The 13,161-nt window shown below is 41.7% G+C and overlaps 1 protein-coding gene across 1 annotated transcript in view; it reads right to left on the bottom strand.

Moving 5' to 3' along the window:
- The window catches only part of LOC107689818 (baculoviral IAP repeat-containing protein 6-like), a 118,795-nt gene that overhangs the window by 37,452 nt on the left and 68,182 nt on the right, over nucleotides 1-13,161 (bottom strand). Inside the window, exons 62-64 of the mRNA XM_016487983.1 lie at nucleotides 12,114-12,331; nucleotides 9,765-9,929; nucleotides 9,514-9,679 (exon numbers count right to left, since the gene is read on the bottom strand). Coding sequence (XP_016343469.1) covers nucleotides 9,514-9,679; nucleotides 9,765-9,929; nucleotides 12,114-12,331 — 549 coding nt within the window. The remainder of the gene's footprint in view (nucleotides 1-9,513; nucleotides 9,680-9,764; nucleotides 9,930-12,113; nucleotides 12,332-13,161) is intronic.

The following is a 13,161-nucleotide window of genomic DNA, read 5'->3' as shown; positions in this document are numbered from 1 at the left end:
TGAATGGAAATGATTCCAGATTGGCGATGTAGTATTTGGTTTCTGTATTCTGTACTGTATTTTCCTGCGCTCAAACCTGCCAATCTAAAGGATCAAACGTCGTGTATGGCGTTTGAGGTAATTTGTGAATTAGCATAGACTTAGTCTAAATAAAACAATTTGCAACTGTTACTATTATCACACTTGTATACAAAACTTTGTATTATGCTTGTTATAGAGTGTGTGACGTCACGTGCACTACCGCAGGTGGCAATAGACAACGGTTGTCGCGGTTGTCACGGCAACCGTCACAGCCCTACTGTGCAATGATGTAGTTTCCTGACATTCAGACTGAACAGCGTTTTCTCAACATGTTTCCGTGTTGCTGCTCAGCAATGAAATGGACGCGATGTTGTCTGGGGGTTTGGCAAAAGGAGAGTGGGACTGTGGGCAGTGCTCGGGGTGGTGACTGAAGGCGGTGACTGAGTAGTTCTGACGTCACCTTTTTACGGAAGTCACAACGGTTCGTGAAAAATCACAGCTACTTTATGCAGGCTGTGTGCATTTGACTGTGGATTGACTGTTTTGAAACTTATATGGTAGTTACATAGCACCTAGACCTCAGTTATCATGAAAAAAGCCAGGAAATTTCAGTTTTGACAATATGGGACCTTTAAGAGTATGCTTTCTGAAAAGGACAAAAACTGGATAAATAATCAAAAAAGCCTTAAAAATTGCCTGGGATAATCGATAATCAAAAGAAAGGAGACTTATTGATGGTTTTGTGGACATATGTGATTATCAAATCCCAAATATAAATTTGGGCCACCATCCCATACCTCCTCTCCATTTGGATACTTGTCATCTCGGAGTAGCTCTACATTGTTCTTGGCAATAAAGACATTTGACGTGTAAGCCTCCTCAGCCACCCACCCTCCCGATCTCCCTCGCTCGCTCTGTTTCCGCGGTTACCAGTCGCTCTGCTTGGTTATGCAATGCACGCCGCTTTCAGACTCCGAGACAGGACCTATAACCACACGACTGCCATCGGCTACGGACAGAGAACGGCAGGGAGGGGCGCTCGCAGCCGCAGGTCGCCGATCTTCTGAGCATCCGGAGCACTTCTACACCCACGGAAAAAGAGGAGAGCAAAAGAAGAAGGGAAAGAAATCACGGAGGAGGGAAAGGAGAGAAGGTGGGGGCCAGTATTTGTTACAAATGTTGAGACGCCCCGCTTTCAGATGCTAAAAGGGTCAGATAGAGAAGAGTGACAGAGCAGAGAACGAAAGTGTGTGACAGCAAGAGGGAGGGGAGACCGAACCAAACACTGATTTTTTTTTTGAAGTAAAAGAAGAGAGAGAGAACAAGAAAGAGGGAGGGGAAAGGATGGCAAGAAGCGGATTTCACCGAGCCTCTCTTGAATGAAAGGTGTGAGGCGTTCAAGCAAAGAATAAAAAAAAAAAACAACGCTGAGAAGAATAAAAGAATAACTGAATAAGCGTGGAACAAAAGGAAAGGCTGGTGATACATAAGGAGGCTGGAATACAGACACAGAAAGAGCGAGAGAAAGCCAAAGGGAGTAACATAGGCTTGCGAGTAGAAATTTTGGGTAATTTTAATTTTCGTGTGAACTGTCCCTTTAAACTGAATTGGTAAGGTAAAAAAAGAGAAATGCAGGTAGGAAGCCATATAGAGAGAGACAAAGAGAGAGAGAGAGAGAGAGAGAGAGAGAGAGAGAGAGAGAGAGAGAGGGAGAGAGAGGGAGAGAGCGAAGGGGAGGGACGTTGGGGACTGAGATTGTTGTCTGCGTAACGCACACGGCTCAAGGAGATGCTGTTGTAGACCTACTTTCTCCCTCATTCTCTCTCTCCACCTCTCAATTTCTCTTTTCTCCTCCTTTACGGCATCATGGACGTCAGACGTTTGGCCAGCTGACCCTCATGTTGCCGCCAGCCCAGATATGCCTCTCCTGTGATGAGTCCACAGCATGCTGGATCTTCCCCCAGATCTCCCACGCCGTAGGGTAAGACTCCCTGTTTTCTTGCTATAATTTCTGTGTTTTCCATCTTGCTTTCCATTTGTCAGTTGGTCTACCTGCTTCATTGTCCACTTCGCTGAGCTGTACGTTTGGCCCCAGGCTGCTTATTGAGGTTGATGTTCTGGTACCTAGCTGTAGGAACCTGGATGCATACGCTTCTACATGTGCTCCAGTGAATGTGGCACCATAAACCACATGCTAAGAAATGACGGGATGAGAAAAGAGAAATTGTTTAGTGTGTGTGGCAGAGGCGAACAGCAAGTGAGAAGGTTTAAACGTACAGTAAATCATCTCAGCTGCCGAGAGTCACCCTGTTGTAGCAGCTCCGCAGGGAAATATCATTTTCTGAGGGGGAAATCCATCACGGAGGTGGGGGGAGACATCCTCTTTTGTGTTCATTACGCCACACTCGCAGCTGGGCAATCAGCAGAGAGGGAAATATCACCCTCCATGCCGCTCCACCGAGCGTTCAGTCTGGCCTCTGGATGAACGCTTCTGGTGGCCGTCAGAGAACGTAAGGGGCGAATGGGCCCAAAAGAGGCTTCCACATCTTGTCAATTGTTTGTCTCATGCTGCTCTCCTGTTTCTCCACAGATAAGCACCCTGGAGACAGAGGTGGGGGGTCAGAATGGGGACGACCACCGTCAGTATAGAGGAGGTTCGGGCGCAAGAGGGTAAAGAGGAGCGAGAGGAGTCCATCTTGGCCCTGCTGGGTATCATTGGCACTTTCTTGAACCTCTTCGTCATCGTGTTTGTTTATATCTACACTACTCTGTGAGAAGGAGGATCCACACGGGTCGAGAGCAGGTGGAGGTGAGGGACAGGGTCTGATGGAGATATGACAGAGGGGTTGACATCTCACAGAGAAGAACGTGGAAGATGACACTGGATCGCTCAGGATGGGGGGAGTGATGCTTGCTCTTGACTTCTGAGCCCTTATGGATATATATCTCAATGCGGTGGACGTCTGTTTAATGTAGATCTCTGGACCCATGGAGAGCGATTCTTGGATACGCCAGATTTGTACCCTTGCAGGAAGTGGTCATGGGCCTTACGTTTCCCCGGTGGTGGGAATTACATCGAGCACTGCCTGGCTTCAATGACAAGGACGCACGTACGAATAAAGGGCCTATTGGTCAAAAACAAGAACATCATAGGGCAACTGAACGACTCCTTCCAAACTTATCCACCAATAGAATGAGTTCTGCAATAAAATGAAAAAATTGGAATTCTGAATTATTTTTCTATTAAGAACAAAAGAGAGAATGAGACACTCCGGGACCCATCTGCAGGTTCGAAAAGCTGGACCTTGTGGGAACAGGCAGTTTGGTGACATTTGGACACTTTTTCACTTCAGTTCCTCCTCCTTTCTGACTGGTGGTGGGAAGATAAACAGTCAAATATGAGTGTGTGTGTTTTCTGTCTGATTTGAGTGCGGTGTCAGACACGTTGTTTCTGTGCAAAGGAAAATGCTTTTGTATTGATTGATACATGATTACATACTAAATGTATTGTGCCATAGGGAATCTAATCAATAAAATTATATTCTATGGATCAGGATGTTGTGAATGATGTACATGTGTGGAAAAAAATGCTTTAGCTTGTTTCAAGAAGACCAGAGTTGACCAATCACGTATGTGCTGCCCTGCACGTCTATGGGTGTGAGTCATGCATTTGGGGTTTTGAGTGTTAGTAGAGCTCAGCGCACCGTAAAGAAGGTAAAATAACGAACAGTTGTGAAAAGGGAAAAAGCGAGGAGGAGGTTGAGGGAGAGATGGTTACTAAGCTTCGCTATTTTCATCTGTTTGTCCCAGCGGTGATGGAGGTGTTTTTAAGCCCTTTGAGAACGCAGAGGTCAGTTTCCTGTCACATGTGATAAAGAGTGGTAGAAATGGTTGATGGGAGCTTCATGCATGAGAATGAGGCTTCAGAATGTGCTCAAACAGCCTCCAACTCACACACATCAACCAATCTAAGCACGCTTGAAAATGTGTGCATGTGATTGATTTTTTCCCCCAAGAAAAGGGTTGTGTTTCTGTGTGAGTGTGTTTGCCCTCTATATGAGTGTGTTGCGATACGTCACACTGAAATGTGCTCCGAAAAATCTGCCTGCGTAAATGTTAGCAGGGCTTTACGCTTAGTCTCAGGTCCCTTCACATAAACCTTCACAAATTCGCGACGTGTTTTTTAAACGTTAAAACTGTTTTAACTTCGCATGACTTTCTTTGCATCTCTTGCATGAGACGCGAGTGCAGCAGTCATATTTGTCCGTCTAAAAATGTGCTGAATATGCGTTCTGTGTGAATGGCTTGGTTTCGGTTTTAACCCAATCAAGATCTTCTACGCCTTGAGCTACTATATTTCTCGAATATTTTTAACGAATACACAGCAGCGGCGCGTCTCGTGGGCTAGACTAACAAAACATTAAAATGCAATGTCACTTACCTCATCATCACCGCATCTCGCGCACCACTGATGACGCTCCCTGACTCACTCCTAACATTCGATTGTACCATTTTTGCATTCAAATGCAAATGTTTATTTTAAATTCGACTAATATTAATGTTTTTATTCACAATCTCCTCATCACAGGCAGGCACAGCACTCAATTCAGCATGTGTTTGTGTTTGTGTGAGCTGTCTGCATCACTCATAGTACATGCCTATATCGTGCACTATATCGAACATTTTTTATATCGTTATCGATGAAGGTGTACCGTCGATAAATATCGATACCGTTTTATCGCCCAGGCCTACCTGCAAAAAGCACCCAGTAGAGCCACTTTTGCCAATCCTAAGAGCTTAACCAAACCTCAGAATAATAGAAATAACGCACTTCCAGCATTTTGATGGACATGGCCTCCTGACACACATGTATGAATAAGGAACTTATGATTCAGTTCAGATACAGCTTGCAGGCATAATGCAGGGGGATATGCGTTTCCTGGGGTCAACAGTCCTGTGTAAGTCACCCCGTGAGGTTTACACGTGACACGGTGGTCAAAGACATGAATCACAACTGCTTTATTCGCATATCCACTCTTCGCAGGCCAATATATCAACACAGAGACACACAGACTAAAGACAAAGCATTACCTTTACCACCTTTTGTACAGGAGCTCTGTTCCAAACCTGCTTCTCTTCCTACATAGGCAGCATCCTAGCCATCATGAAGCTTCATAAGTGACTGATTTGGAACACTCTACATAGGCTACAAATGATAACTTTGGAGACAACAGAGACTGACATTATAAAGTTGCTGAGCTAAGAGCATGATATTCTAATAAGGATAAAATTACACAACTCGCACAATACTGATCAACAGCTCTCGTCTTGCCCAGCATCTTGAATTAAATTCGGGGTGCATCTCAATGCATTCTGGGATTGCCTTCTCTGCAAAGGATATAATCAACAGCTCCTTTGAATTCAGCTAAAACGAGGTGGCATAATTAAAGTCCCTACCTTTTTCAAACGTCTTAACTTCAAAAGCACAGCAATGATGCCTTAAAATGTCTCCGTAGGCAGACCACTAGATAAATAAAAGAGATGGAGTGAACAGGGAGCAATATTGAGGGGGTGGAAGAAGAGAGGAACGAGAGAACACTGTGATAATTTCTATGTACACTCAGGGAAAAGACTCTAGCACCTCAAAAACCTGCCCTACTTAATGATTGCACCAAGTCAGCACTGTTTCAAACGCACGCGAACATGAGCCTTACAGCATATTTCAGGGGTGCCGTGTGTAGGCGAGTGTGATATCCCTGTAATGAAAACAGCTTTCAAGGGACTATGAAGTAAACGGAAATAAACAGCACAGAGAGCAACTGCATGTCCTACAGACCTGAATTAACACGTATGCTTGATCTTTGTACACAAAAATAATGATAAATGATGATTTTCCTGTTTTATTTATCAGTTAGCTAGCATTCTAAATGATTGGATATGACTAAACAAATCAATTGTTTAAAAAAACAACTTGAGGATCCATACAATGAAAGTCAATCATGTCAAATCAGAAAGTCAACGGTGGAAAAAAAATCTTTTTTTACTTTTAACCAATGTTATTCAGTTTTTGGTGCTAAATATTAAATTTAAGTGAGTGTTAGATGCTAGAAAAGGTAATGTTTTTCAAGAATCTTTGATGAATAAAAAACGATCAAAAGAACAGCATTTATTTAAAACAGGAATCCTCTGTAACATAATAAATGTCACTTTCAATCAATTTAATGCATCCTTGCTGAATAAAAGTATTAATTTCTTAAAAAAATATCACCTTTCAATATTGCCTTCATAGCACCTTTTTCTCTTCTGACTACTGTAAGATGCATTTTCTTAAATAGTTCACGTTGGCATTTTTTTGTTGTTTATTTTCAAACCCAGGTGTAAAAGGCCCATTTCACACAATTACAACACTCTCTGCCCCCCCAAATTGTCATGGTACTGTCCAATTCTCCATTCAAAATCTTCACATAAATCATAATTCTTGAATTTTTCAAACCGAAAAGCAATGCAAAAAAGAATTACTGCAATATTCATCAACAGTATTGCCATTAGATTACCAGAAGGTTACGTAAAAATATGCCTAAGAGGTGATGGAGTCGAGAGAAGCAGCGGGTTTGATGACCCCTCTGGGGGGAGAGAAAGGAAGGAGTATAACAATCTTTGAGAGAAGGTATTAAATGAACGTGCCGGATAGGGAGCGAGAGACGATGAGAGTTTGGACAGACTGCTAGAACCTGTATGAGCCAGAACAGACCTCACTTCCTCAATGAAAATAAGTGCTTGTGGCTGTCCATATACACAAAGTGCTCTACACTGTAATCTTGTACTCTTTGTTATTTGCCCCTTGGCTGTTTCTTAATGCTTTTTGGAAGCAGTAGTCCATCTCTTCTCATCTCCTCTCCCTCGTGTTCATCAGGTGGATGGGGCGTTATTACAGCAGGGCTGTTCGGAGACGCTTATTTCCTGTTTCACTACCACAGAGACATCTAAGGATCTCAGGGCTCAAAACACACACTCCTTAACATGGTGTGTGTGTGTGTGTGTGTGTGTTTCTCTCAATCTTTTATTGGCTCAGTTGTTCATGAGATTGACCAACTGCTGCTCCCCCTGCTGGTTGAGTGTGTTTAGAGAGAATGTTTGTGTGTGTGTGTATGTTGTTCTCGTTGATTTGAGTCAAACACACACCATGCCAATGTAGGGTTGAAACCTCCAGCTGATATCTAGAGCTAATTACGACACTCATCGTTTTATCTGAGCTTATTTAATTAAGCCGGAGAGAAATAAACACACACAGCGCACGTGCGCACACACACACACACACACACACACTGCACGCACAACACAAACACCACTGTCTGGTTCTTTAAATCAACAAAGCAGTGTTTGTTCAAGGCTATTAAAACAAAGGAAATACTGAGTTTGATTAGTTCATATGAATTGAGATACTACAGGCAATATTTTGACCTTTGAAAATTCTTAAACCACAAATTCAAAAAGAAAAAAAAATCAGCAATTGTTTTTTTTAAATAGAATGAATGGGGAATGGTTTCAAAAAGGATACAAAACAACCATAAAAGTTTTGTAATGGTGGTCAGTAGGACCAGTGTTCAATACTCAAGGTCTTATGAAGTCATACAATAACTTCAAGGCTGGAATACACTGCACAATTTTTAAAACCTGCCCAGATTTTAAAACACCAGGCATCACATACTTGTGACTTTGCAAATGGTTGCAGAGAAAAACTGGGCATCATGCAGTAAATGATTGAGGATCACACACTAACAGATTTTTAAATTCATTCCAAACACAATACACTTCAACAGAATCATCTGAAACATGACAAATGAAAACAATGTGAGCTCAAAATATCAAAATGTTTGATGTCCTCTGCTGGATAAAATAAAGGACTGAAGCTAAAAAAAAATTGTGCCCATTATACACTATGCAATTTTCTATGAAATCTGTCAACTCCGACTGCTTAAAATCTGCAGACCAGGGCCCTCATTTATCAACAGTGCATAGAAAAGGTTCTATATTTTGTCCTACGAATGAAATTTAGAATGTGCCTAAGTACAAGAAAATCCGTATTTATCAAACGTGCGCACGCAGTTCTTACGCACATGAGTAAGCAATCATTGTTGATAAATCCCACATGTGCGTAAGTACCATGCTCGTTCACGTTCACGGTCATTTGCATTCGGAAACGCCTCCAATTAACCATATATGGTGACAACACCTCCCTTTATAAATCACGTGAATGTATGTGTCCTCACCGAAATCATGGGAAAGAAAGCGGTACCGACTGAGAAGCCATTCTGTGCTCTCACTCTCAGCACGGTCTTTGAAAACGTGTTCTCTGCAGAGCGCATTGTTTGCCAAGTTTTCAAATAACGCAAGATAAGCCATTGCACAGTCTGAGACAAACATTTGCCACAGCTGTCGTTTATAGGGTTTGACAGCAGTTACACAACTTGTCTGTTTAAAACTAGACAAATGATAAATTGAATGTTTCATAATTAAAGGAAACACAGGACATATGTGGATTGCTTAATGCATACTGTGACACACTTAAATGCTTTTTATGTGTAGTGTCGCTATTCTACCACTAGATTCTCTGCGTAAGCATGCTCAGAGGTGTGCTTATATTTACACACATTTCTACGTTTAAGTACAAGTTGGTAGATCCCACACTTTGCGTGAAACTGTTCTTACGCACTCATTACGCACACATCTGTGTGTACGCACTGTTGATAAATGAGAGCCCAGGTCTGAATTTTGACAAATAGCACAGACTCTTCGAGACTGGAAATCGAGACAAAAGCCATGTAGTGTATTCCAGCCTTTATCGTGATAAACAGGCTGTTATGCACTAATATTCCTCCCCTCCATTCGGCTGTTAACTGTGCTACTGGATCGAGTCAGTGAGTTGAACTTAAGAACCTAATCAGTCTGATTTATGAAAGAATCATTCACACAGTTTTGTGAACTGGATCAAAAGGTTAATTGAACAGATTTAATTTAAAAGACTGATTTGGTCAGGAATCGAACATTGCAGAAACATGCAAAGTAAAGTGACTGAGCGAAGCACATTTCAGTCTGTTTCTCAGACAAAGCTATCATATGGCTTTAGAACTCTTGGAATATAGTATATAGAGTCATGTGAACTACTTCAATGATACTTTGATTGTGCTTTTTGTTATTCTTATTCAGTTTCTTTATGTAGCATAAGAATTCCTCCAAAATACAGGACTGGAACAACATTGGAACTATCCCTTTAATGCCTGAGAACAAAAACATGGTTGACAAAGGCAAAGAGAGATAGAGAGACCACTCAGAAGAGACAGGGGCTCCACCTGCCGTCTCCATACACAATGAGGCACAGGGTAGAACGTATGATGATACACCGCATCATCATTAACCACCTTAAAAGTTGTTCATTTTCATTTTGCAAACAGTAAAGCACAGAGCACATCCCACGTGTGCCACGTGTCCTACCTGAGTCATTGCGTAAGTATGAAGACATGGCAGGGATGAGACAGGACTGGCTGAGCAGTTCCTGCAGGACAGATGGCAACAGTGAGCTGCTGTGACCTCTGACCTCTCCTGAGAGGGTCTCACCAGATCCTATGCAGCCTGATGGGTTGATATAGCTCGCCAAAACCTGTCAGAGACACAGTATGTACCCTCACATATCCAAACAGGTGTAAAATCTAAATCTCACTTGCATTACTTCCATGCACACACACCTGTAAGAGGCAGGTAACGTGTTCCTCCTCCAGACGTTGTTTGGTCAGAGCCTGCTCGACATCCCAGCCTGACGCAGTGGAGCCTGTCCCAAAGCCTGTTCCTTTGGCCCAGTACAGCTGCTGTTCCTCTGTGGTACCACCAACATGCCCGCTGGAGACCTGCGGCTGCAGCACAAACACAAACTCAACTGTAGGTTTCACAGTTGATCTTTTAACCCTTTTTCTCTCATCCTCTCAGGTCATTCATCAAAACAGTCACAATTTAGTTGTACATGAAAACTGAAAATCTCTGACATCAATAGGTTTGTTCTACTGTACTCTAACATGTTAATGAACTCTGATTGGCTAACATCTTAGCCAATCATTCATCATTCTTCAAGTCTCCTATGCTCACCAAGGCTGCATTTATTTGATCAAAATGTAAGGAAAAACAGTAATATTGTGATATATTATTACAAATTTAAAACAACAGTTTTTTGTTTTAATATATTTTAAAGCTGAATTTTCAACAGCCATTATTGCAAGCTTCCGTATCACATGATCTTTCAGAAATCATTCCAATATGCTGATTTGATTGATTATTATCAGTGTTGAAAACGGCTGTGCTGCTTAATATTTTTGTGGACATCATTAACATTATAAATGTATTTACTGTCAATTTTGATCAATGTAAAACATCCTTGCTGAATAAAAATATTAATTTCTTCTTTCAAACAAACAAACAAAAAAAAAAAATTTTGTTCAAATGAGAGAGATTGAAAGACAGGACAGGAGGATGCATTTCCAAGTCCTTCTCTTCCACACACACTTTGTCACTCTGGTTTTTGACATTGATTGTTCCAGACACGACGCTGAAATTTACTGCTTGCTCTAAAGACTGACAGCATGTCACAACATTATGAGGGGAAACAATGAGGTCAGAAGCTGTCCATCAAATGAATAACAAGCTAGTATCACGGTAAAAAGAAGAGTGGTGCATTTCCCATAATGCAACACTCCAATAACCAGTTGGCATTCCATAGTGTGTACTTTACTTTGGCTCACATGATATTATTGGAGGTAGCGTGGAGGAAAATAGAGAAATGGTTGCATGCTGGACTCAAACCAGCTTGAGTATCACAAACATTCATTGTTTGACTGTGCAGATCTTTAGTGAAAATACTGAAGGAGGGATAAATAGGAGAGTGAAAGAGAGAGCAGAATAAATATGCGCTGACTGCAGTGCTCTTCTTTGGCTGAGAGTGAGAGGGTTTAATATTTGCTCTGCCAATACTTCTGCCGCCCCAAGGACGCCCATTATGATTCTGACAGGCCACTGGCCACTGTTCAAATCCTCAGCCCTGAACCCACCCCTTACCAAACTATAAATTCACATACACACAGCCCTGCACAGAGCATCATTTATACCCTTTTTTTTCTCTTAAAAACTGGAATTTAAAAAATTCATTTTAATAAAACCTGTCTGTGAGGGCTGAATAATGATTTTTATGAAAAAGTAATTTGCTTTGGTATTGGAGGTCTGATGATGGGTCGTTTTTTTCATTATTTTCTCATTATGATTGGGCTGCAGTTGTCCTTTGTGAAGACTCTTTCATTTCAGCCACGTGAAACTCCTCATAATCATGTAATGACTAAAAGAGCTGTCCAACTCCTCTCTATACCTTCTGTTTTAATAGGACTACAGTACACCTGAGTGAGTGGTTGTTCTCTCCCTCTCTCACACACACACCTCTCCTCATTAAGTCAAGGGCTCTGAATAAAGAGCCCTTCAGCAGTCTGTAAAGAGTGGCTACTACAGTCATTAATAAAATGACATGTCGGAGCCTGAGAAACATCTCCATTAAGGTCTTTACAGGAGTGTCTTTTCCTTCCCCTGCACACACACTCACAAATTATCTGAACACAGCAGTTAAGTACCATTTTTTATCATTATATTTTACCCTGAAGTCCACTTATAATTTTAATCTGAATCACTGAAACAGTGAGATTGTGAATGAATTATTCACGCCGGTTCTGTGAACTGAATCAATGAAAATATTTAACTCAAAAGAACGATTCATTCACAAATCAGGCATTACTATTTCTCTCGTGAAGTTTAAGAGGAAGGTTGTATGCATGTAACTACTTAATTGCTTTCTGTTCCTGACACAAGGAGGAATAAAAGTCATATAGAATTTAAATTTTGGTTGAACCATGATAAAATCTGTGTACCAGTGTAGTTCAGTCATTCTTTAGTTTGCTGAAAGCTTTGACATGTAAATATGTGAGGTTACATTCTAATGTTCTAATGGTTGACAAAGATTTTTGTGGACCGAATGGCATATAAAGGGTGTGTGGGTTAACACTGACCTCACTGGAGTTGGCACTGCCGCTGGGCACTCTGGGAGCATGATGACTGAGGGCAGATAGGCAGGCCAGGATGAGGTGGATGGCACCGATCTCAAGAGCCATACGCCTCAACAGCAGCCCGTCATCCGTAGTGAGGGGAGTCGAGCTGAACAAGGACCGGAGCACGTGGAAGGGCAACGTGGGTAGAACGTTAGCAGAGGGAGACTGCAGGATGTGACCTTAAGGAAGATAGATAGATCGAGAGAATGAGAAGTCATTTCTAGATGAGAAAAACCTACCTTCAACAATCAAAATATAATTTTCTCTAGCACTCCATAAACTTAACCAGTCTACCAATACATCAAGCAATCAGTTGACCAATCAACAGTCCAGACTGACAGAAATACCCAGTTGGCAGCCAATGGAGGCTCAATTAAACCAATCGATGAAGCAACCACGCAGTAATCCAATCAATGCTTCCCGTAAAGCAAATGCAGAGTTGTGTGTATCTGCCAGTAGGGTGTTTATGTATAACAGCCATTACAGAAGTTTGATTTTCAGCTGAGGGTTTGTGTGGACATGTGAGAGTCTCTCTGAACTAGTATCGGTGGTTATGCTAGGGTTTTAGATGGATCATAGAGTATCAGATCTCCATATATGCAGTAGCTCTATTTCAAACCCTAATGAGCTGCTTCACTGAAATGCCCTTCATGGTTAGCACGCTAGTTAAAGGTCAATCACAAGAACCACACCAAAAGTGTTTCCTCATCTGAGGTGCTGAAGAGACTATGCAAACACTCAAATGGTAGATTCCATTAAAGTCCCATGTTAAAGCTGCAGTCGGTAACTTTTTTTGGTTAAAAATGATCCAAAATCAATATCTGAGCAAATACATAACCAGCCAGTGTTCAAAACTATCGCCTTACTTTAGCCTGTTTCACAATGGTTATCTTATAATAATGTTTTCTAATTTGAGTGGTACGGGTAGGTTTTCGCGGGAAATTCGAGCATGCCGCTGCATCATTACGTCACGTCTGTAAACATAAAGAAGTTGTCCCGGCTACTAGGC

This window comes from Sinocyclocheilus anshuiensis, unplaced genomic scaffold (assembly GCF_001515605.1).
Source record: "Sinocyclocheilus anshuiensis isolate Anshui unplaced genomic scaffold, SAMN03320099.WGS_v1.1 scaffold918, whole genome shotgun sequence".
Lineage (NCBI taxonomy): Eukaryota > Metazoa > Chordata > Actinopteri > Cypriniformes > Cyprinidae > Sinocyclocheilus > Sinocyclocheilus anshuiensis.
The sequence above is the reverse complement of the archived record's forward strand: the minus strand, read 5'-3'. Positions and strand labels throughout refer to the sequence as shown.